The 25,874-nt window shown below is 38.7% G+C and overlaps 2 protein-coding genes across 4 annotated transcripts in view; one reads left to right on the forward strand and one right to left on the reverse strand.

The window, feature by feature from the left end:
• PSIP1 (PC4 and SFRS1 interacting protein 1) overlaps positions 1–2,047 on the forward strand; it is a 51,262-nt gene extending 49,215 nt beyond the window's left edge. For both annotated transcript variants that reach the window (XR_002731798.3, XM_023213114.3), the window contains exon 16: positions 447–2,047. Coding sequence is in view for 1 of the 2 variants with exons in the window: in XM_023213114.3 (XP_023068882.1) it covers positions 447–507 (61 nt within the window). In the remaining variant the exon portion in view is untranslated. The remainder of the gene's footprint in view (positions 1–446) is intronic.
• A 1,263-nt stretch (positions 2,048–3,310) lies between these two features.
• The window catches only part of SNAPC3 (small nuclear RNA activating complex polypeptide 3), a 43,238-nt gene continuing 20,674 nt past the window's right edge, over positions 3,311–25,874 (reverse strand). The window contains exons 4-10 of one of the 2 annotated variants that reach the window (XR_002731799.2): positions 22,073–22,177; positions 19,209–19,358; positions 15,022–15,104; positions 13,200–13,364; positions 8,453–8,560; positions 5,560–6,150; positions 3,311–4,242 (exon numbers count right to left, since the gene is read on the reverse strand). Coding sequence is in view for 1 of the 2 variants with exons in the window: in XM_023213117.2 (XP_023068885.1) it covers positions 6,003–6,150; positions 8,453–8,560; positions 13,200–13,364; positions 15,022–15,104; positions 19,209–19,358; positions 22,073–22,177 (759 nt within the window). In the remaining variant the exon portion in view is untranslated. Of the gene's footprint in view, positions 4,243–4,737; positions 6,151–8,452; positions 8,561–13,199; positions 13,365–15,021; positions 15,105–19,208; positions 19,359–22,072; positions 22,178–25,874 lie in introns of those variants that run through there. The other variant, XM_023213117.2, reaches the window with a different exon arrangement.

Below are 25,874 nucleotides of genomic sequence, written 5' to 3' on the forward strand. Positions count from 1 at the left end.
GCCCCTCGCCTCCCAAAGTGCTGGGATTACAGGCTTGAGCCACCGTGCCCGGCCTGAAGCATCTCTTCTAATTCTGAAATTGAGGGAAATCTTGTTGTCTATGTGTATATCAACCTTTTTGTTAAGATTTTGAAATGTGTTGGTATCACAGATACAAAACATGCTCAGGTTCTTTAATAATCACTTTTAAGCTAGAAATGATGGAAAAGGCTTGGTCTGTGACACTTTCCTGAGTTATTTTGCTTCATCTGCGTATTACTTTGGGAAGAAGGTGTAACAGTTTTGAAGAAGAAAAAAATGACTGTTCTAATAACAAGTTTATTTTTGGTTTGATTTCAGTCTTTTCATGAGTTTAAAAATATAATGCAGACTTAATGTCTTTTTTTCTTCATTAGGAGAAAATTCTAATTCCAGTTATTGTACATTTCTTTTCCCCTTTTCTTCAGGCCATCCAGTGAAGAGAGAGAGACTGAAATATCTCTGAAGGATTCTACACTAGATAACTAGGTTGACATACCTGGAATATAGAGAACACTTGAGAAGTTTGTAATGGCTTTCATTTGAAATAGACTGCTGAAAGTTTTAAATTTTTATAAGCATAGGTTTGATGTTGAAAATTTGTTACAGGGGAGAAGATCCCTTTGTTTTAAAGTAAACATTATTGCTAAGTATACTTGTGCAGTATTAACAGCTACATTATACAGTAAATGTGGGATAAAATCCATTTAGAAAATGTTAAACTGCTTTTCCAGACATGGTTGTAGCATATTTTCAATTAGTGTGTGTATGTTAATGTGTAATTGATAGTAGAACAAAGTTACATTTTTAAAACTGCTACTTGTATAAACCTTGCCTTTCCCCAAATACCGTGGGTTTTGTGCATAGTTTTTACAAACCTTGGATTTACCAGACTGTCTTTTCACTGTTTGTGGGTTTTGTAGAAGTTGAGCATTTTTATGGTAGATAAAATGTTACTTCTATACAAGTACTCACTCCCTTTTTATCTAAAGTCTGTATGGTTTGTTTGGTATGACAACTAGTTAAGTAACTGACATTGAACTGACTGAGAAATCTACAAACTATAAAACATGATGTTAAATACAAACTAAATTTTTGAAGGTAATTATGTTTGTGGCTGAACATTCAGTGAAGTCTTAGGACTTCTCTGCAGATAACTGACTGGCTATATATAGGAATGAATCTGGCTTTAGGGTTAAATCATTTAAGGTCCTTTTATAGGCAGGCACTAGTAATTAAAACTGAAAACTAAGTAAGTTTATTTTTGAGAAATGTTAAAGATGTCTTCAGGAAATCACTAAATAGTACTTAATTGGAAGAAAAAATCATGATGCTTAGACAAATATAAATAAATGCTATATGAGGAAACACCTATTTGAAATTATGGCTATATTATTTTTATTTTCTAGATTCCAAAAATACAAACACTAGTTCTTCCAACATAGTACTTTGATAGTCTGTACATTGACGTGTATGGACTAAATCCAGGGTGAAATCAATGTTACAAAATTTAAGTGTATGTTAACTAAATGATAGCATTTCTAAGATATTTTGATATTAGGTCATTTGGCATTTTTAAATAAGTAGGATACTTATCATGTTTTGAAACTATATGAATATGGAAAAAAATGGCTTAAGACCAGCATCTGTGTATGACATTGTATGGTTGACTCTCTGGGATAACTGTTTTCATCTACAGAATTGAAGTTTTGCTTTTACGAGGTCTTATAGTGGAACTAGGAATCACTGTGTTGAGAGAACCTGCATATATACCAGTCATTATCTGTTTGATCCTTATACAGTTTTAACTTAGATTTATTCTAGTTAAGCCATAAGTTCAACGTGTAAACTTGTTTTGATTAAAGATTTTTTCTACCAAACTCTACTAGTAAATTACTTTCTTCCTATTTACAAGAGTAAGTGATGAAATTCTGGGTTTGCTGCGAAGGAAATAATTTCTTAGTTAACTAGTCACAGAGGTTGTGTTGTTTTGGGAAACAGGGTTAACTAAATAGTAAGCTCAAGATGATAAAAATAAAGGAAATATTTATCTTTTGTTCACCCTCCCTTTCTTTCCATAACCCACTAGATCTATAGTTTTACAAAGAAGCCACAGAATATTCAACTTCTAGAGATACAGCATCATTCTCATAATTTATGTCAGCTTGTACAAGCTGACCTTGCTCTAACTAGTTGATGTTCACTTCAAGCATAACTGCCTTTTAATTGTAACTCAAGAAATTTGCTTTGTCATAGGCTGATTTACAGATAACTATCATTCTCAGAACTCTTGATAATTATTCATAAGACTGAAGAACTTTCAGGATCATTGAAATTGTTCATTGGCTCAATTGGTGTGTGTGGTCAAAACTCCACAGCTTGACAAGGCACCAAGAGGTAATTTTGAGATAGCCCCCACCCTGCCCCGCAAAAAGTATGTGTAATATGTATGTTTTAACACCTGTTTTGGGCTGGTGTGTGTGTACGTATGTGTTTTGATTACTGAATAAAAGAGTCATACATCAGGCGGGCGCAGTGGCACGTGTCTGTAATCCCAGCTACTCGGGAGGCTGAGGCAGGAGAATTGCTTGAACCTGGGAGGCAGAAGTTGCAGTGAGCTGAGATTGCCCCACTGCACTCCAGCCTGGGAGACACAGCGAGACTCCGTCTCAAAAAAAAAAAAAAAAAAAGTCATACATGACTGAGCAGAACTATTGAAGGTTTTCTTGGCTGCCTGGAGAAATTGCAGATACATCCATCTGAATCTGAGAACTGATTGGGATTTGGTATGCGAACAACTGGAGAGAACCATGCACTTTAATATTATATCTGGTGATTTCAAATAATATGATAGATTTTGCTGATACAGTACTGCTGTCTATGTTCCCACTCACATACACTTACCTGGTTACAGATGTCAGGTCAAGATGAGGTCTGCACCTAATCCTGTATAAGAGCAAAGATTTCTCATAGGGTGCTGTGAGGGCTTCACTAACTTTATTTTGTCCGATTGGCCAGAGAAAGGATGCTCTAATGGAAACAGCAAACCCGTATCATTAAACTCTTTAGAAACAAAGAAGCTGGTTTAATAGGCAGAAATGTGTTTGTTTGTGCTGTGTAATTCTGCAACACAATGTTAGAGATGACCTTTCTCCTAGTAAAACTAAAATGTCTAATTATCCTTAAACGGTACTGAGGCCTGAAGAATGTTTAAAGAAATAGCTATTGCTTCTCTGGTGACTTTTGTGCATGTGCATCCACTATTACATAAAAGTCAAATTCAACTACCAAGCAGGTTGACTGACATATTCATGACAACATTTTCACATTTGCCTATCTTCATTAGATAACATGTTACATGTAATTTGACAGGTGTGTTATTTTGGTTGAAATAAGCATAAAGAAAAGCTGTCTTAAATCAGGGGTTTTACAGCTCCAGAAATATACAAAGTTAGGAATTTCTTTTGATTTGAACTTGGTTGGATACCTGTATAACTGATACATTACACACGGGCAAACTGGGATTAACCTGGTTAACTTTTCTCCTCAGTTTCACCAGGAAACAATAACAGGTACCTGAGTCTTTGATGAAAAGGTTAACCTTAAGAACTAGCAGAAAAACATTCTCAAATAATAGAATGCCAGTAGCAGAAATGTTTTAACTGGCATGTTTCTTCTTTGTCCACTAAAATGAATTGACACCACACACGGAATAATGCATTATGATAATTAACTTTTTGAGGTTTGAGAGTATGAAATGAAAATGAATAAAATACAGTATCCGTGCATATGCATGTAAGACCTATAAGGAATGCAATATTATAAATAAAGGAATCAAAATTTTTACCCATGGAATTTTAGGGTTGCGTAAATCATTTATCTTAAATCTATGGTTTGCTGGCTGTTACCAATCTGCTCAATTTTAGCATTGTTGTATACAAGAAAGTAAAAACTTAGGTATAACATAAGGTATAACATAAGCCAGTTCTCTATACTGATTATCTGCGTACTGACTGAATCAGTGAATGAGAACACTAGACGTACCAGAAACATGTGCTTGTCCTCTCCAAGCCAACGGACTTAACTGTTTGTGGCATTTAAGTCCATAAAACATACTTCACTGTCAATCTTTTAAACACATAGGCTTATAGGTTTCGTCAGTTTTCCATTTATATAAATGTCTGTTCTTAGCCATCCAGATATTCAGTCAAATTTAAATACAACCTAGGAGAGAGAAAGTGGAATTTATTTATTTTAAATGATGCATTTGAAGTCTATAGTATTCCTAAAAGTCTTTTAAACAGTATTAAATTTTCTACCCATAAAGGTTTCCAGAAAATATTTGAATATAGATAGCTATAAATCTATCTGATAGTCTAGACCTGAAAATAAATAGTTTCTTTTGCTGGGTGCTGTGGCTCATGCCTGTAATCCCAGCACTCTGGGAAGCCAAGGCGGGTGGATCACTTGAGGTCAGGAGTTCGAGACTATCCGGGGCAACATAGTGAAACCCTGCCTCTACAAGAAATAAAACAATTAGCCCGCCATAGTGGCCTGTGCCTGTGGTCTCAGCTACTTGGGAGGCTGAGGTAGGAGGATCACCTGAGCCTGGGGAGGTCAGGGCTCCAGTGAGCCAAGATCACACCACTGTACTACAGTCTGGGTGACAGAGTAAGACCCTGTATCAAAAAATAAGTTTAAAAAAAATTTTTTTTTTTCCTCAGAATAAGATGAGAGTTACTAGGATTACTATAGTAAGGGGACCAGAAGAATGGAAGACCTGGGCCAGAAAATCTTACTTTTTTCTTTTTGCTTATAGAATATTGGTATATATCCAATAATATTACCCAAGAATAAGTGAGCCAGAGCTAGCGTATCAATAGGATCTTGATTTTTCCATGTCTCCACAGTCATACGAAATCTATTTTTTTAAATCATAGTATTAAATTGACATTTTTAAATTCATAGCATTCATAAAGCTTTTGTCAAGAAATAAAGCTTCAAGTTAATGTTATTTCTGGAGTTATGAGTATATACTCAGTATCTTTTTAAACCCATTATTCACAAAGTCTTATTAACATGTCTTGTATGCCTAGTTTCCCTCAAAACAAAACCTAACATTACTCAACAGCACACTAACATTAAATTACCCCAAAGCAGCTGGGCACGGTGGCTCATGCCTGTAATCCCAGCACTTTGGGAGGCTGAGGCGGGCGGATCGCCTGAGGTTAGGAGTTGTGAGACCAGCCTGGCCAACATGGTGAAACCCCGTCTCCACTAAAAATACAAAAATTAGCCAGGCATGGTGCCTGGTGCCTGTAATCCCAGCTACTCAGGAGGCTGTGGCAAGAGAATCACCTGAACCCAGGAGGCAGAGGTTGCAGTGAGCCACGACTACGCCGTTGTACTCCAGCCTGGGCAACAAAAGCGAGACTTTGTCTCAAAAACAAAAATAAATTATCCCAAAGCTATTAATGTTGTCTTATTTGTAAATAATTCATTCTCCCTAATTTCCGTTACAGATATGTGAAGGATCTTTACCTTGGAAGCCTCATGGTAGAAGGTGTAGCTCTCACATTCTTCAAAGCATTTTCAAAACACTTCCACTACTTGATGTATCATTAATTCTATATTTAGCAAAAAAATACTCTGGACAGAGAATGAATAGGGAAGGCATGGATTGGGAGAACGAGTATGTGTGTCTGACAAAGGATTTAAAGTCAGAATATATAAAGTACTACAACTCAATGGGTAAAAAGCACTAAATTAAATACTCTTTGGAATAAATATGAAATGTAACTATGTTAAACATTTAAATACAATCATTACTTTATAAGAAAATCTGTGATTTGGAATTGTTTTTGGTAGCTTTAGCAGACTGTTCAAAGTGGATCCTGTTCCTCAGTGGCGTTTCTTAGAAAAAAGGTAACCATCCAAGAGAACAGTTATTTCATGAGGGGGTACTTTTGTGAGTGTAGCTATTCTTAATTAAAGGTTCCAGGATCAACATAAGGATAAGCAAGGAATTCCCCCAGTTTGTTGCCTTCTGAATCATAGTGGAGCATTCGGAAGCAAACATCACAAAAGAAACATGGGTCCTCTGGTGCAAAACTGTCATTGTTCGTCACCCATCTGTAGTTTTTAAAAAAAGAAGTACATCATTACAATCAAATTTTCCATACCTTAACATGCTTTAAGTTATGACCTGTAGCAATATGTAAATATAACATTCTCACTATTTCCTTATCAGTCTGTTATTAATGCATAATCTTTAATTTTGTATACATAGATGCAAATACCACCAATACTCTCTACAAAGCAAAAGGTCATCCAATATTAAGAAACACTGCAGAATGCTGTTTCTCTGTAGTATTACCCTTAAAGGAAGAATATAAATCTACTTGAAAGCATCACACATTTGCCATGACATACCTATCCTCCAAGTATGAATATAGTCATTTTCTTCTAACAGACCATCTTGAAAAACCGTAACAAAATTAGATGCTACAGATCTGATACACTTTTGCCTAATATACCTTCTTAACTGATAAATGAGTACTGGTTATTTTGAAAACTTATGTAACTCTATTTACCTATAATTCAAGATTATGTTATAAAGTATATACAAATGGCAATATAGGCAACATCATTCAACCAAAATGTTGAATGGCATGAAGATGCTATTGTATGGTATGTTTGAATTCTGCATCTCATGGAATGTTTGCTTTTAACATTATTTTCCCTTTTATCTGATTTATCATGTTTTCCTGTTGATCTTTTAGAAAAGAATATTGTGGGGTGGCGAAAACAAACTGAAGATACAAGTTGAGTACCCTTTATGTGGGCTGGGCGCAGCGGTTCATGCCTGTGATCCCAGCACTTTGGGAGGCCAAGGCGGGTGGATCACAAGGTCAGGAGTTTGAGACCAACCTCGCCAACATGGCGAAACCCCATCTCTACTAAAAATACAAAAAAAAAAAAATTAGCTGGGTGTGGTGGTGTGTGCCTGTAATCCCAGCTACTCAGGAGGCTGAGGCAGGAGAATCACTTGAACCCGGGAGGCAGAAGTTGCAGAAAGCCGAGATTGTGCCACTGCACTCTAACCCAAGGGACAGAGCAATACTCCATCTCAAAAAAAAAAGAGTATCCTTTATCTGAAATGCTTGGAACCAGAAAGAAGTATTTCAAACTGCAGATTTTTTCAGATTTTTAAATATATTATGTCTATATTTGCCGGTTGAGCATTCCACTGAGAATGTGAAATCCAAAATGCTCCACTGATCATTTCAGCATCAGATGTTGCCAGTCAAAAACTTTCAAGTTTTGGATTTCTGATTCTTGAAATTTGAAATGCTCAACCTATACTAAATTCCCTGTCCTCTGAGTGGCTTTCAGATTTTTTTTTTTTTACAGTTACTGCTGTGTTGTCCAGGCTGGTCTCCAGGTCTCAAGTGATCCTCCCACCTCAACCTCCAAAAGCAACAAACTTTTTTTTTTCACTGACCCACAGTAAGAAATGCTTTATAGGCCGGGCGCGGTGGCTCAAGCCTGTAATCCCAGCACTCTGGGAGGCTGAGACGGGCGGATCACGAGGTCAGGAGATCGAGACCATCCTGGCTAACACGGTGAAACCCCGTCTCTACTAAAAAATACAAAAAACTAGCCGGGCGACGTGGCGGCGCCTGAAGTCCCAGCTACCTGGGAGGCTGAGGCAGGAGAATGGCGTAAACCCGGGAGGCGGAGCTTGCAGTGAGCTGAGATCTGGCCACTGCACTCCAGCCTGGGCGACAGAGCGAGACTCTGTCTCAAAAAAAGAAAAAAAGAAAAAAAAAAAAAAAGAAATGCTTTATAATCTAAACATGTAGAATCACATGAAATAAAAATTTTTTATAAAACTATATTTTAACTTCATGTGATGTGCTGTGGTATTTTTTTCATTGATGAAGTTTTATTGATGAAGCTGATTATGTAAGCTGTGTGGACAAGAAGCAGAAAGAACATGGTTCCCCAAGCATTTTGGATTAAACAAGGTTTTCTTTCCTTAGACTTCCCAAATCCCTTTATGGTAATGTACACTGTGACCCTCTAACAGGGAGTTACTGTTACTGTACAGAGCTTTTCTTGAATGTATTCTATCAAAGAATCCTTGCTTTCTTAACACTAGTAACTTTTATTTTTATTCACCTAGCTGTATACATTTTACAAGCCTTAAATTTGACCTACCTCTGGACTTGTGTACATATAATATTTTCTTACTATTTAAGAATGTCAGTTTTAACTCACTAAACTGGTTTTGTGGCACTTCCCTACTACATGATACTTCATATTTATAACCTAAAGTACAAATATTCTTAGATCCAAAGTGGAAAACAAATACCAAAAGTCAAAACTACCATTTCTCAGAGAAAAAAAAAAAAAAAACATTATCACTCACCTAGCTGTATACATTTTACAAACAAAACATTTTCTGGTCCATAGCCAATGCTTCTTGATAAGGAGGGGATACAGTGTCCTATCCAAGCAGTCATCATGATGCACAAGCCTTTTGTTCATGGGAAAATAAAGATATTAAGGTGATAAATATTAAGTGACAAATTTTTATGAGCTATTAAATATATCTGTACCTGAGTATTAGGAAAATAGATACTTTCAATTTTTGCTTACAAGATATTGCTAAATTACTTGTTATACCATGTTTGACCAAACTGTGTTCCACAAAATACTTTCTCCAAGAGCATTTTGGATTAAACAAGGTTTTCTTTCCTTAGACTTCTCAAATCCCTCTATGGTAATGTACACTGTGACCCCCGCAAAGAGGGGGCCATCATATAGAGCATTTCTTGAATGTATTCTACCAGAGAATCCTTGCTTTGCTTAACACCAGTACCTTTAATTTTTATTTATTTGAAATGGGGTCTTACTCTGTTACCCAGGCTGGAGTACAGTGGCATGATGTTGGCTCACTGTAGCCTCAAACTCCTGTGCTCAAGCAGTCCTCCAACCTCAGCCTCTCCAGTAGTTGGAACTACAGGTATGCACCACCACACCCAGATAATTTTTAAAATTTTTGTAGAGACAGGGTCTCACTATGTTGTCCAGGCTGATCTCAAACTCCTGGCCTCAAGCAATCCTCCCACCTCAGCCTCCCAAGGTGCTGGGATTACAGGTGTGAGCCACCACACCTGGCTAACATTTAGTACCGTATAATGAAACAATTCGGGCAAAGCTACTCAGTAATATTTTACCTAGATTAACTGTTTGTTACAATGTGGCTCTTCTTTTTTTAATGTCTCCTTTATTAAAATCTAATTCTGACTCCTGGCATAATATGAATTGGTAGAATCTTAGTTTTAAGTGTCAGAATTATGAAACCTTTAAGAAGTTTCATAACTTTTATTAAAAAAAAAAAATGAAGTCAATCTCTACTCTGCCACTAATCAGCTCCATGGCTTTGGGTAAATCCTGTAAATCATGACAGACTTCAGATTATTCTGAAAGATGAAAGGACTACACAAAATTGTTCTAAAGGTCTCTAACAATTCTAAAATACCATTTTTTTTAATTAAAACTTTCACCATCAGAAAATAATTAACCTTTTGATAATTGGTATTATGGAATGGCACTGAATGATTAAATCCACCTGTAAGATAAAAATGACTTCTCTAAATTGCCTTTTAAAAAGCCCTACATTGCATACTCTTAAAAAATGTAAACTGTTTAAAAAAACAAAAGGGCAGACGTGGTGGCTCACGCCTGCAATCCCAGCACTTTGGGAGGCCAAGGCAGGAGGATCGCTTGAGCTCAGGAGTTAAAGACCAGCCTGGGAAACAGAGTGAGACCTTGTCTCTACAAAAAATAAAAAAATTGGCTACGCATGGTGGCATATGCCTATAATCTCAGCTATGGGAAAGACTGAGGGAAGAGGACTGCTTGAGCCCAGGAGGCCGAGGCTGCACTGAGACATCATTTTGCCACCGCACTCCAGCCTGAGCAATAGAGTGACACCCTCTTCTCAAGAAAACAAAAAGTGTAATTTGCTTTTTCTTTGACATTCAAACAGATCATGTTTCTTTTGTTGATCACTGTATCAAGAAGTTACCATGAGTTTAAGGGTCATGTTTTTATCCTTCAGCCTTGGAATCACATTGTTTATAGAAACAGGCCTACACTATAAGAAATGTATGGAAAAGGCCAGGCGCGGTGGCTCATGCCTGTAATCCCAGCACTTTGGGAGGCTGACATGGGCAGATCACCTGAGGTCAGGAGTTCGACACCAGCCTGGCCAACATGGTGAAACCCCTTCTCTACTAAAAATACAAAAATTAGACTGGGCGTGGTGGCTCACACCTGTAATCCCAGCACTTTGGGAGGCTGAGGCGGGCGGATCACCTGAGGTCGGGAGTTCAAGACCATCCTGACCAACAGATTGAGTAGAAACCCCATCTCTACTAAAAATACAAAATTAGCTGGGCATGGTGGCACATGCCTGTAATCCCAGCTACTCAGGAGGCTGAGGCAGAAGAATCGCCTGAACCTGGGAGGCAGAGGTTGCGGTAAGCCGAGATCATGCCACTGCACTCCAGCCTAGGCAACAAGAGCAAAACTCGGTCTCAAAAAAAATAAGTAATTCAAAAATTTGCCAGACAAGGTGGCACGCACCTGTAATCCCAGCTACTTGGAAGGCTGAGGCATGAGAACTGCTTGAACCCGGGAGATGGAGGTTGCAGTGAACTGAGATCACGCCACTGCATTCCAGCCTGGGCAACAGAGCAAAACTCTGTCTCAAAAAAGAAAGAAAAGAAAAGAAATGTACGGAAAATAAAGCCATCAGAGAGAACTGGGGGTTGCCTTCCATCTTATGTTTATTACAAGGCTAGTATATTTTCCCACATTTGAAAGAAGAGCAGGCAGAACAGCTTATATAACTTTTTTTTTTCTTTTGATACAGTCTTGCTCTGTCGCCCAGGCTGGAGTGCAGTGGCACAATCTTGGCTCACTGCAACCTTGACTTCCCGAATTCAAGTGCTTCTCGTGCCTCACTCTCCCAAGTAGCTGGGACTACTGATGTCCATCACCACACCCAGCTAATTTTTGTATTTTTAGAGACAGGATTTCGCCATGTTGGACAGGCTGGTCTCGAACTCCTGACTGCAAGTAATCTGGCCACCTTGGCCTCCCAAAGTGCTGGGATTACATGCATGAGCCACTGTGCCCAGGCTGCTTTAATAACATCAAAGACATAAATGTACTGTCTATAATTTTAAAAGTCATATAAATCCAAGGTTTATATACGCTTCTGGCTCTTCTCCCCACAGAACTACCATAATTTTGGTTAAACAGATATTTAATTCATGACGAATTAGTGCTACTTCAACCTAAGCCACATAGTTGACATTTATGGGACAACATTTTGTTTTCTAGCTATTAATCTATTAATTCTCTCCCATTTACATTTGCTTAATTTTTTTTTTTCTTTTTTCTGAGATGGAGTCTTGCTGCCCAGGCTGGAGTGCAGTGGCGCAATCTCAGCTCACTGCAAGCTCCACCTCCCGGGTTCACGCCATTCTCCTACCTCAGCCTCCTGGGTAGCTGGGACTACAGGTGCCTGCTACCATACCTGGCTAATTTTTTTTTTTAAGTAGAGACAGGGTTTCACCGTGTTAGCCAGGATAGCCTCAATCTCCTGACCTTGTGATCCACCCGCCTTGGCCTCCCAAAGTGCTGGGATTACAGGTGTGAGCCGCCGCACCTGGCCCATTTGCTTAATTTTCAATGTACCTGTCACGAATTCAGTCACCTATTTTCTGACAGAACAGTGAACAACTGGGAGTCAACCAGTTTATTTTCCCCCCAGACATCCTTCCTGAGTTTTGTATGCTCCTGGCTCCAGACCCTGGATCAAATCTCCAGATCTGGTACAAAGCTCTCACACTGGGATTTCACTTTTCCATCATTCTGAGAATCCCTTTTATGTCTATTTAACCTATTCTGCCCATTCTGTGTTGCATTCCATGTCTTTCTTGTTCATGGTGTACACTTTCTGTGAAGCACTTTTACATCTTCTGGTAGTTTCCGGAGATGGAGTGCATGAGATACAAAATTTTGGAGATGAGTCAGTAAGACCAAAAATAGAAGCAGGGACTTTCTGAAAGCATCAGTTTCTTTCCTTTTTTTCTTTTTTTGAGACAAGGTCGCACTCTGTCACCCAGGCTGGAATGCAGTGGCATGATCATAGCTCAATGCAGCCTTGACCTCCTGGTCTCAAGCAATCCTCATGTTTTAGCCTGAGTAGCTGAGATTCCAGGCACGCACCACCATGCTCAGCTAATTTTTGTATTTTTTGTAGAGAGGGTTTCACTGTGGTGTTCAGGCTGGTCTCGAACTCCTGGGCTCAATCTGCCCACTTCAGTCTCCCAGAGTGTTGGGATTATAGGCGTGAGCCACTGCACGTGGCAGGCATCTGTTTCTATTACTGGTATAATAAATTACTAATTAATACCAGTAATTACTAGTTTCTAATTACTGGTCAAACACAGGTACATTATTGTTCCACAAAAAAGTTTTAAATGGTCTCTCATAAGGAATCAAACCAGCACTGGAGCAGGGTTTATTCGTACATAGTATTCCTTCTTAAACAGATTTCCTAAATAAAGAGGAAATGAATAGCCTTATTCATGGAAAAAGAGCTATTAGCTGTTTAAATTTATAACTTATCCGCAAATCCCATTTTAGACTATCTTAGCTCCTTCCCAATTTAAATCTTTGTCAAAGCATTAAGACTTCACATTTGTCAAATATTAGAATTACTCTTCCTCCAATTCCCTTTTATCTCCTTCAAATTTTGGCAAAAAGAGAAACCTAAAAACAAAGTTGCAATGTTATCTATAAATGGATAACTACTACCTGAATAACAGCTGTTTAATACAAAATGGAGATACTTTTTAAATTATTAACAGATTTTTAACCTTCTAATAGTAAAGTATTTCTTATAGATTTTCCAAAATAACGAACAATAGAGGATGCAAATGGATGGAAAGAGTTGGTCTTTGCATGGAAAGAAGACAGCATTTTTGCTGCTTCCAAGTCAAGTTGCAATGATCATTACTTTTACTCCTCTTATTTTTAAAAAAAACTATCCCTGCTTTTGTGCTCTGAAATAAAGAAAAAAAAAAATAACCTACCTTATGTCAGTAATGACAATGACATGTTCACAGTCTCCCTGATGACAGTATAAGTAAGGAAAACCCAGTTTAATACACAAGTCATTGAAGGTGAAATCTTCCATTCTAGCAGTCTGAAACTTTCCATATCCTCTATCATGCGACTCTGACCACTCAATGATAGTTCTAAGGGGGGAAAAGGCAAGGATGTATCATTTTTCCACAAAAACTTAAAAACTACAGAAAACAGTTTGTGATTGCAGTGATTCGCATTAACCTAGCTCACCCAACTAACTGGACAGTTGCCATCTTGAGATGAAGACCAAAATGTTTGATACATGTTGAGATTAGGAATGCTGAATTTTCATAAGGGATCAGTTTTCTGCAGGTTACATGATGTGTATCACTTTAGCTTAAATGCAAAAATGTGTAACAATGTCACTCATTATTGAGTTTTGAAAAATATTTTTCACAAAATGTTAGTATGTAATGAGATTTAGTATTTCAAATATTTCTTAGTTTCAATGTTTAATATCATAAATATTGATAATTATAACCCACATAAGCAGAAGCTCATTGGAGTCTTCAATTATTTACAGTATAAACAAATGCAAGGCTGGGCACGGTGGCTCACACCTTAATCCCAGCACTCGGGGAGGCCGAGGTGGGTGCATCACTTGAGGTCGGGAGTTTGATTCCAGCCTGACCAACATGGGGAAACCCCATCTCTACTAAAAATACAAAATGAGTTGGGTGTGGTGGTACATGCCTGTAATCCCAGCTACTCGGGAGGCTGAGGCAGGAGAATCACTTTAACCCGGGAGGTGGAGGTTGCATTGAGCCGAAATCGTACCATTGCACTCCAGCCTGGGCAACAAGAGCAAAACTGTCTCAAAAAAAAAAAAAAAAAAACCAAAAAAAATGCTGAAACCAATAGGTTTGAACTGTTGGGTTAGAATACAGATTAAAAATGGCTATAATAGGCTGGGCATTGTGGCTCACATCTGTAATGTAGCACTTTGGGAGGCTGATGCAGGTGGCTTACTTGAGGCCAGGAGTTCAAGACCAGTCTGGCCAACATGTCGAAATCCTGTCTCTACTAAAAATACAAAAATTAGCCAGGCATGATGGCACACACCTGTAGTCCCTGCTACTTGGTAGGCTGAGGCACGAGAATGGCTTGACCTAGGAGGCACAGGTTGCAGTGAGAGCCGAGATCGTGCCACTGTACGATGACAGAACGACACTTTTTTTTTTTTCTTAAAAGGCAACAATAATATATATACTTATATACTCTAATTGCTTAGACACTGATAATGAAAGTATGGTCTCATTAAAATGAGCTTAGATATAGATTTTTCCTATATTATCTACTTAAGCAACATATATATCACCATCAACTAGCACAAATAGTATATACTAGATAGGCAGAAAAAACAGTGACAGGTTAATTTACCACTATTACTTATATGTAAAGGCCAGAGACTAATAATGCGTGTTAATGGGATTTAATTTATTATTATTATTTTTTTTTTAGAGACAGAGTCTTGCTATATTACCCAGGCTGGAGAGTAGTGGGTATTCACAGATGAGATTACAGCACGCTATACAGCCTTGAACTCTTGGCCTCAAAAGATTCTCCTGCCGCAGCCTCTGGAGTGGCTGGGACTACTGTACCTGGCTAATTTTTTTTTTTTTTGGATGTATGTAATGCTTAAGACAAGATTTATCAATAATTCCTTGGCAAAGGTCCTTAATAGGCCAATAACAGGATTTGTGGAGATAACACTACTTTGATAACCAGAAATAGGAAAGACTTTGAGAAGATTTTTGGAAACTATACCTGCTCAAATCTCTGCATTCCGGGTATCTTTTATCATTATAGAATGTTCCTTCAAAATAAAAGAAGGCTGATTTGTATAGGTCCTACAAGAAAACAGATGGTATTGAGAGAAAGTCAACTATTAACAATTATGAAATTGCTCTAAGTATTAATTCAAAATTTATGTATCATAAAATCACACTAATACATGTTACAAAAACTGCTACTACTTTCAATTTTACCCTACTGCTGTTTTAATCACTACGTTTGATTCAAATGTGTATATTCTCCTGAGATTCATGAAAGAAACCCAATTAGAAATCAAATAAACATCATTATTTTATCATATGAATACACAGCAGTAAGTCGTGTTGGATACTAGAACTAAAAACTAAACAAAGTCCTATCTTTAATGTTTCCCCAGTGATAACAATGATCATCAAGTTACGTTTTTCTGGCATTTTTTTTGTATTTGCAATGTTTTTACAAAAATTCTTTCTTTATATTTTCAGTAACTCTTAGGCAGACAGAATCTGAATTTCTATTTTTACTCAAGCAATCTTGCCCCAGGTACCACAGTTGTACCACAACTGGTGGGAACCTTCAAGGTTTCTTAACTCATTCTACCACAGCTTCCGTCAAGGCAGTGGCTCTCAATCCTGACTGCAAAATCAAATCACAAAAAACCAAACACCAAATGTCAACTCGGACTCATTCATTAAGAATCTTTGGGGATCAGTATTTTTCCAAAGCTCTCTAGAAAAAAACATGCAACCAGAGTTGAGAAGCACTCTGTTAAACTGGTCCTTCACCATCTCTTTAGACCCCTGGATGAGGGTCAGAAGACCTGAGTTATTTTCCTTAACCTACCACTTACTAGCTTTGTGATTCTGGTATGTAGCGATCACTTCTCAGACCTGTTTTCTCATCTGTGAAATGAGAATAATAGTATATGCCACGATGTCTTACAGGATTGTGGTGAAGGCCAAAAGCAATTTATGTATAGGAGATATATGCTTCAGGTACTAAAATAATTTTACCCTAATATTTTATTTTTTCTCCTACTTCTTTCAAGCTTCCATTTTTCTTTCCTGTCTTCATTCCCCCACTTACAGATCATCTTGTGTTCGCATCAGACACTCTTGCAAGACTGGCTATCTTGTTTCTTCTTGGACCAGTCACTAAATCTCACTCACCCTCTGTTCTCCCATGTAAAATGTGAGTAAAGCCTTTACCTTTCTCACTGGTTCTTATGGAGATTAAAATGTATAATGCACTTAATGTCATATGACTAGCTGCTACAATACAAAATCTGCCACTTAATATACTTCTACACCCTCAAAGAGGTAAGCAGGGTCTGAAATAAAGGTTCTAAATAAATAACTAATGACTTATTTTGGAAACAAAATGAAGTTTAATATATATAATTGTGTTTTACAAAACACTTCCATAAAACCTCATCTTAGGTGATTTAAGAAACTTAATATCTTTTGGCATAATTATTAATTATAAGGTGAACTCTAAAAGAACAAGAATGTTTTCCATTTAAATCAAAAGTCATCCACTAATAAACTTCCCTGGCTGGCACAGTGGCTCACGTCTGTAATCCCAGCACTCTGGGAGGCCGAGGTGGGCAGATCACCTGAGGTCGGGAGTTCGAGACCAGCCTGACCAACATGGAGAAACTCCATCTCTACTTAAAATACAAAAATAGCTGGGCATGGTTGTGCACGCCTGTAATCCCAGTTACTCAGGGGGCTAAAGCAGAAGAATTGCTTGAACCCAAGAGGCAGAGGTTGCTGTGAGCCAAGACCACGCCATTGCACTCCAGCCTGGGCAACAAGAGCAAAACCCTGTCTGGAAAAAAAAATAGAAGAGACAGAAACAATATAACAGTAGATATGTAAATATTTTAAAATACAATTATGGGTTATTTAATCCCTGCTTAGAAAACTTCTGAAGGTATCAGCACCAATGTACAGACCAAGTAAATTCACAAAGCCTGATTAAAACCTTCTCCTGGGCAACACAGTGAGTTGTTGCCCAGACTGGACTTGATCAAAAAACAAACAGACAAACATTATCCAGGGCTTCCTGAAGGTAAGACTGATTCCCAGATCTGACTCAAATTGCTTTGAGCAATGTTCAGATGGTCGGAATGAAGAGGATAAATTCAGATTTTTCTTCTTAGATTGATCTTATTATTTAACAATTACATCTTATGTTTTTTTTTTTTTTGACAAGATTAACTTTGCAGAAGATTGCCACTGCTGCTTTAAAGAAAAGATAAATCTTGGCCAGGTGCAGTGGCTCACGCCTTGTAATCCCAGCACTTTAGGAGGCTGAGGCGGGTGGATCACCTGAGGTCGGTAGTTCGGACCATCCTGCCCGACATGCTAAAACACCATCTCTACTAAAAATACAAAAATTAGCCGGGCCATGGTGGCTCATGCCTGTAATCCCAGCACTTTAGGAGGCTGAGGCAGGTGGATCACCTGAGGTCAGGAGTTCAAGCCTAGCCTGGCCAACATGGTGAAACCCCATTTCTACTAAACATACAAAAATTAGCTGGGTGCAGTGGGGCCACCCGTAATCCCAGCTACTTGGAAGGCTGAAGCACGAGAATCACTTGAAACTGGGAGGTGAAGGTTGCAGTGAGCCGAGATTGCATCATTGCACCCCAGCCTGGGCAACAGAGCCCCATCTAAAAAATAAATAAAATAAATAAAATAAAATAAATAAATCTCTTATTTCCTAGTTAGCATAAAGTTTTGAAATTCTACTTTTCTTTTTATCCTATTGTTTCTCTCCAAAAGCACTGAGATGGCAACCCCGAAGAAACTAAATATCTAAAAACCATTTTTAGCATAACTCAACAGGTACTTAAGTGAAATCTACATGTGAGCCATGATGCTAGTCTCCACACTGGTTACCAAAAACTGGAATACAGTCAGCCTGTAGAGCAGACACATGCATTACACTGAATCAGCATACTGAAATATACACTACAATGGACAAATGAAAAGGTGGCAGGGTAAAAAAGAAAGGAGTCAAGAAAACTTGTATATAATTGGTGAGTTTTGAGCTAGGTTTAGAAATCTGAGAATGAACTCACAAAATGGATGGAAGGAAGGAAAGGGCTTCCTACTATGTTCAAATACTCAGAAACATGAAAAAGTATGGTACACTGATGAAAATACACAAATTCACTATGGATGAATAAGGCGTAAAGGCAGCAAGTGAATAGTACAAAGTTAATTTGGGAATCATCATTATAAAAGGTCTTATATGTCAGCCTAAGGAGAAAAAAAAAAAAAGCTAACATTAAACCTAAGTTATACCAACATTTATGTGGCTGGTGGAACAGGAACCAGGAAAAAAGGAGATTGTATTGGTTCCTATCCAAACACTGTCTCCATCCTTGTTGTTCCAAATATCTTTTTACTTATCTCTAGGAGATGCTATCCCTCCCCTGAAATGGCCCTGTAAACCTGAGCCCCTCTGCCAGAGTTGTAGCAGGTGTAGTTCAATCCTGCCCTATGATGAAATGTGGAAGGGATCAAGGCCCTCCTGCTTTATTAGGTAAACGATCCTTTCTGAAAACATTGCGGGTAGCCAGTCTATCACACTGCTCCTTTCCATCCTTATCCAGGGGGTATGCAGGACTTCTCTTTCCTTTTTAGAGCAACACATTGGGGAAACACCAGCAAGGACCAACTTCATATGGTCTCTCCTTGTTTGGTACTGGTCCTTGGGCAGCGAAAGGCAAAGAATGGGTGCTAACTATTAAGGCTCTCAGGTCGACTCCAGCCTTTTGCTGGGGACAATTATGACAGATCGCAATGCTGACAGAGCTTAAAACAAGAGTGAATGAACAGCAAAGTCATATGCTACAGGGAGGTCAAGTTATATAAAAATGGAAAAGTGACCAACTGCTTAGAAAATTAGGTGGTCACTATCAGCCCAGAAGGAAAAGTCTCCATACAATAGTTTAGAAACAAATGAGAGATGAAAAAATCAAAACAGAGTCTGGCCTCCTCTTTGGAAAAGTTCCAGTGATAAAGGGAAAGAATGAGATAGTGTAGTAGCTTGATGGAATCCCACAGGAGAAGAAAAGGATTTACTGGGACATTTATGAACCTTCTAGAGTAATCACTATTTTCTTAGCTTGCTATTTCCTTTTGTTTTATGGGAGGAAATCACCTTACTTTGCTGATGTGCTCAGGGGCTTGGTCAGGAGTGTTGCTGAATTCACCACCAATCTGGAGGTCACTGACACAGCGAATTGAATCCCTCAGTTCTGTGAGCTTTTGACTGCCCAACACCAGCATTGTTTGGTATGGTTTGTGTTCTTTGTGCTAAAAGTCAAAGAATAAATAAGTGTTCATTTAGAGACAAAGCAATAAAACTACAAATCCTGTCATGACTGGAACAAAACTAAATTGCTGATTTTCTTAAGGCTTTTTTTTTTTTTTTTTTTAGATGGGGTCTTGCTCTGTCACACAGGCTGGACTGCAGTGGCACAATCTTGGCTCACTGCAAGCTCCACCTCCCGGGTTCACACCATTCTCCTGCCTTAGCTTCCTGAGTAGCTGAGACTACAGGCGCCCGCCACCACACCCGATTAATTTTTTGTGTTATTAGTAGAGACGGAGTTTCACCATGTTAGCCAGGATGGTCTCGATCTCCTGACCTCAAGATCTGCCTGCCTCGGCCTCCCAAAGTGCTGGGATCACAGGCGTGAGCCACTGTGCCCAGTCAGTTTTCTTAAGTTTAAATTGTCCCCATAACTTGATGTTCTGTATCTTCACATCCAATAATTATAAGGCCAAACTAATGGCCAAAATTCAGAGTGGCTCCCCTGTGATCCAGAGCCACTCTGAAACCACCTCCTTTATCACACACCAAGCCACTATTTCCCTCAACCTAGTATTCCCTCAACCTCAATCCACCCAGGGCCCAGCACCAGGCTACAAGGGACAGCCCCTCTGCCCCCAAACCTACTGGAATTATTCAAACTAGCCAATCCTAAACTGTTTACTCTTCCCTACCTTGTCTTTCCCACAGAAATCCCAATAAAAACTGTGGTCTATGCCTTCCCCTCTCCCCTTTCAGCCTCCTGACTGAGAATGGTGCTTCCTCCTGTGGCCCTACATGGTACGTGCCCTCCTCTAAGGAAATGTAATAAAAATCTTCTTTCAAAGGCATTATAGCCTCTCCATGTCATCACTCAGTCACCTCCATAAATCAGAATAGTATGGAATGGCCAAGCACAGTGGCTCATGCCTGTAATCCCAACACTTTGGGAGGCCGAAGCAGAAGGATTGCTTGAGCTTAGAAGTTCAAGATCAACCTGGGCAACAAAGAAAAACCCCATCTCTACCAAAAATTTAAAAGTTAGCTGGGCTTTGTGATACATGCTTGTAGTCCTAGCTACTTGGGAGGCTGAGGCAGGAGGATTGCTCGAGCAAAGCTGTAGTGAGCTGCAATTGTACCGCTGCACTCCAACCTAGGCAATGGAGCAAGGCCCTGTCTCAAAAACAAACAAACAAACAAAAATCCCACAGGTACAACCAACATACTTAGCCATGGAAATTTTCTGGTTTAAACTAAAGCTTATAATCAAGATGATACCAAACTGATATGAGCATTAACAGTCACCAGAAAATAACTTCATTTAGCAAGACTGTCTTAAAATTTCCTGAAAGTTACTTCATTCATTGAGGTCGGGCAATCTATACTGCAACCTAAGGTTGTAAACCCAGATGCATTACTTTGGTTTACTTTGTTTTTATGATTGGTCATTTGGGATCTTTTTTTGGGGGAAGGGGCTGACGGTGGGAGACAGAGTCTCATTTTGTCACCTAGGCTGGAGTGCCATGGCATGATCTTGGCTCACTGCAGCCTTGACCTCCCAGGCTCAAGCAATCCTCCCTAGTAGGTGGGACTACAGGCACAAACCGCCACACCTAGCTAGTTTTTGTATTTTTTGTAGAGATGAGGTTTTGCCACATTGCCCAGGCTGGTCTTGAACTCCTGAGCTCAAGTGATCAGCCCACCTCAGCCTTCCAAAGGTGCTGAGGATATAGGTGTGGCCCATTACACCTGGCCAGCAATTTGAGATCTTAATTAAATAAGATAATTAGTACTAACTACATCCCAGATGCTTCATAAAAGCCTATTTATTCATAAGTGCAATTTATATATATTAATATTTCAATAACAACTCATCAGAATTTATGACACATCTATTTAAGGAATCAAGAATATATACACTCTGGGCTAGGAAAGAGTTCTTTCTCCTAAAAGAGTCTTGGATACCCTTGACTTAATGATGTTCTGTATTTTCATCAAAGAGTCATCTCTGGTTAGTTCAATCACTTCCCAAGTATTCTAAATTAGTGAACATAGGTCACTCCATTCCTCCGTTAGCCACCTATTCTGCAAAAATCTCTCAAGAATTTGTAGAATTAGAATCATTATGGATTTACATATACTTTCACTTGCTTCTAGTGCAGAAATCAGGCATATATTTCAATACTATAGCTGTAATCCTACTGGATCGAGAGATTGTTTGAAATTTGACCTTATTTCCAATATTCCTTATTCGAACAGATGACACAAGATTACAGATTGTCAACTCTAAAAAGAAAATGTCAGATAGGCAGCATATGCTTGCATTTATTAGACGAAGTCTCACTCTGTCTCCTAGGCTGAAGTTCAGTGGTGCAATCATAGCTCGCTTGCAACCTTGAATTCCTAGGCTCAAGTGATCCTCCCACCTCAGCCTCCCAAGCAGTTGGGACTACAGATATGCACCACCATGCCTAGCTAATTTTTTTGATTTTTAGTAGAGACAAGGTCTCACTATGTTACCCAGATGGGTCTCAAACTCCTGGCCTCAAGTGATCCTCCCGCCTTGGCCTCCCAAAGTGCTAAGATTACAGGCATGAGTCACCATGCTCAGAGCATTTATTTTTTAATGTAAGCATAGGGACATGCCTCTTCAAATAATTAAACACTTGTAAAAAGTTACTATTATCCATGAAATCCAAAAGGTTTTACTACTTACCTTATGAAATATAACAGGGTACAAGATATTCACAGATAGGATAAGCTCCCCTTCTTCAATCATGTCTGCTGAATTTTCAGGCTTTTTTCCTATGGCATGTGACTCCTAAAGAAAGAAAAAGAGACAGTGAAATCAGATACTATAACTCAGATAAGATGCAGTGTGGTACAATGGCTCTCAGCAAGGGATTGAGTCAAGCAGCCTTGGGTTTGATGCCTAATTATACTCCAGGAAAATTGTTAAGACATCTCTAAGCTTTAGTTTCATCTACTTTCAGTAAACAAACAAAACCAGAAAATACTTACTTTACAAAACTGTGGCTGGGAATGTGTACATAATGCATCTAATAAGATGTGTGGTACTGAATACTTAGCAGTTGATGAGCAAACAGGAGTATCAACTAATGTTGGTATAACACTGACATTTCCAATTACATTTTTACATTCCCTATCAAATATTCCTATGAAAGCTATTTTATAGATAAAGTTTACAGGTTCAGTGATTTACTCAAGGCCATACCAGAGAGTTAGGATGCAAATACAGATTTGTTTGGCTCTAAACCCCATGCTTTTTATAACACCATGACATCTTTAATATATTTTGATCTTTTATGTGTGCTGAATTAATATAAAACAGGGGCCAGGCTGAACTGGTTTAGATGCAGGATGTTTTAAAAATAAGTGGGAATATGTCACAAAATAGAGTAGGCAGCACCAGGGCTCAGTCCCTCTAACAGAAGCAACCAGTAAGCTGGAATGAAAGACTGGAATAAACTACTTTGGAACTCTGGAACCTGATGGGACACTTATAACAATCAGGGGAGTGTTTGATGAAGGGAGAAGTTGCTGCTTTTTATTAGTAAGCACTGTGTGCAAATCAACTACCACCCTCACTCCTTCACCCCTCTGTTGATGAGACAGCAGCCTGAATTCCTGGAGAAGCTGGCTGGTGCCAGGACACACAGTGAGGACCTGTTCTGTAAGAACTGGGGATTGTATGTTCTGGTTGGTGTGGTGATACCGAGTGCCTGGCCCAGATACATGCATTGGTTTTGACCCTCTTGGTGGCAGCAGCTTCCCCCAGCAGGATCTATATTGGACGACTTAGAGACAAGATGCCTTTTTTCTTTTTGGAGCCAGGTATTTAAGGAAACCTTTGTCAGATCACTGACTGACCATAGAGATAATAAAACAGAAACATCAGTGACCACGTACGGTAAGTAATACACATGTTGCAATAATTGTTTGGAAAAGTCACAGGCAGCTCCAGCCATGCACAAGAAAAAATATACCTAGAATGTCTAGTTCTCAACAAAAACATATAAAATACACGAAAGAGGAAAGTATAGACAATTCTTAGGAAAATAAGAATTTGACAAAACCAACCTTGAGGAGGCCCAGACACTGGAATTACTAGTCAAAGTATCAATTAATTATTCCTACAGGCAATAACTACATTCACACATAAATAAAAGTCCACTAAACAAAGATGTTAAAGCAACTGACTTAAATGTGCTCAATGAGTACCCCAGAAATTTGTACAATTCATTATGTATCAACTTTAAAAATGTGTTCAATCACCTAAAGGAAACCACAAATACTTAAAATCAGATTCCTCAATAAGATTAACAGCAGTTTTCTCATCAGAAATCATGGAGGTAAGAAACCAGGGAATGGGCAGACAGACAGATCAACTGACTGATTTTTTTAAATCTATCTATCTGTGTAGCCTAGGTTGGCCTCAAACTCGGGATCAAGTGCTCCTTCTGCCTCAGCCTTCTGATAACTGAGACTATGGGAACCCACCACTGTGTTCAGCTTTTAACTTTTTTTACTTCTGGATGACATATTTAACCCCATGAAAGAAAAAAAAAAATCCTGTCAACCAAGAATTCTGTATTTGGCAAAACTATCCTTCAGGAATGAAGGAGAAATTAAGCCATTTGCAGATAAACAAAAGCTAAGGGAATTAATTACTACCAGTAGACGTGACCTGTAAGAAGTGTTAAAGAGGATTCTTCAGGCTGAAATGAAAAGACACTAGGCAGTAAACTGAAGGCATAAGAAGAAATAAAGAATACTGCTAAAGGGAACTACATAGGTAAATATAGAAGCCAGTATTACTGTACTTTTGGTTTGTAACTCACTCCTCTATGATTTTTCTGTTTTTCCAATATAATTGAAAAATAAATGGATTAAACAATACGTACAAGGTTATGTTAATTGACACCTAATATATAAAGACATGATCTGTGACGACCAAAAGAGGGACAGACAAAGATGTGGAAGCAGAGTATTTGAATACTATGGAAACAAAACTGACATAAATGCTCAACAATGGGATGATGCCCCAATAAACCCCATAAATAAAAAAACATCACAAGTGGAAAATGCATTTAAGACCCCAATAAACCCATTATAAAAACATCCTAAGTCAAACCACAGTAGGGTGAGGACTGTCTGTATAAAAGTAAGTTGTTTCAATTTTAAGATTTAATTGTAATCCTAGCTGGGCACAGTGTTTCACACCTGTAATCCCAGCACTTTGGGAGACTGAGGCAGGCGGATCACTTGAGGTTAGGAGTTCCAGACTAGCCTGGCCAACATGGTGAAACCCTGCCTCTACAAAAATACAAAGATTAGCCAGGTGGGTGCTTGTAGTCCCAGCTACTCGGGAGGCTGAGGCACAAGATTCACTTGAACCCGGGAAACAGAGACTACAGTGAGCCAAGATCAGGCCACTGCACTCCAGCCTGGGCGACAGAGTGAGACTCTGTCTCAAAGAAAAAAAAGTAATCCTTAAGTTACAGAAAAATAAGATGCTTTCACATGTGTTTGTAGTCCCAGCTATCAGAAAACTGATGTGGGAGAGTCACTTGAGACCAAGAGTTTGACGCCAGCCTGGGGAAAATAGCAAGACCCCATCTCTAAAAACAAAAATTTTTTAAGGTTTCAATAGACAAAGAAGGATATTATATACTGGGAAAAGAAGCCATCCAGCAAGAAGATATATACAATTACAAACTTATACACAGCCAACAGAACTCTAAAATATAAGAAGCATGGGAGACCAAGGTGGGCAGATTGCTTGAGTTCAGGAGTTCAAGATCAGCCTGGGCAACATGGCAAAATGCCATCTCTACAAAAAACACAAAAACTTAGCTCAGCATGGGGGCACACGTTTATAGTCCTGTCTACTTGGGAGGTGGAGGTGGGAGGATAACTCGAGCACAGGAAGTTGAGGTAGCAATGTGCAGTGATGGCGCCACCACACTCCAGCCCGGGCAACAGAGCAAGACCCTGTCTCAAAAAACTTAAGTAAAATAAAATATATGAAGAAAAAGCCAACAGAATTGAAGAAATAGACAGTTCTATGGTAATAGTTGGAGACTTTAATATCCCACTTTCAATAACGGGTAGAACAACTAGACAGAAGATCGATCAATAAAGAAACAGGAGACTTGAACAACTGGAACAATTAGACCTAACAGATATACAAAGAACTCTCCATCCAACAACAGTTGAATACAGGTTCTTCTCAAATGCATATGAACCATTCTCCAGGATAAACCAACAAATCTTAAATTTAAAGAAATTAAAGTAATAAAGGTATCTTTTCTGATCATAAGTGAATATTAGAAATCAGTAACAGGAGGAAAATTGGAAAATTCACAAGTATGTGGAAATTTAACAACACACTCTTGACAAAAATCACAGCACAGGAAACTTAGGGAGATGCAGTAAAAAGAGTGATTTTAAAAAGTTATGGCTGTGTAACTTTATATAAAAAGAACAATCTCAAT

The sequence above is a fragment of the Piliocolobus tephrosceles genome, chromosome 14 (assembly GCF_002776525.5).
Source record: "Piliocolobus tephrosceles isolate RC106 chromosome 14, ASM277652v3, whole genome shotgun sequence".
Classification (NCBI taxonomy): domain Eukaryota; kingdom Metazoa; phylum Chordata; class Mammalia; order Primates; family Cercopithecidae; genus Piliocolobus; species Piliocolobus tephrosceles.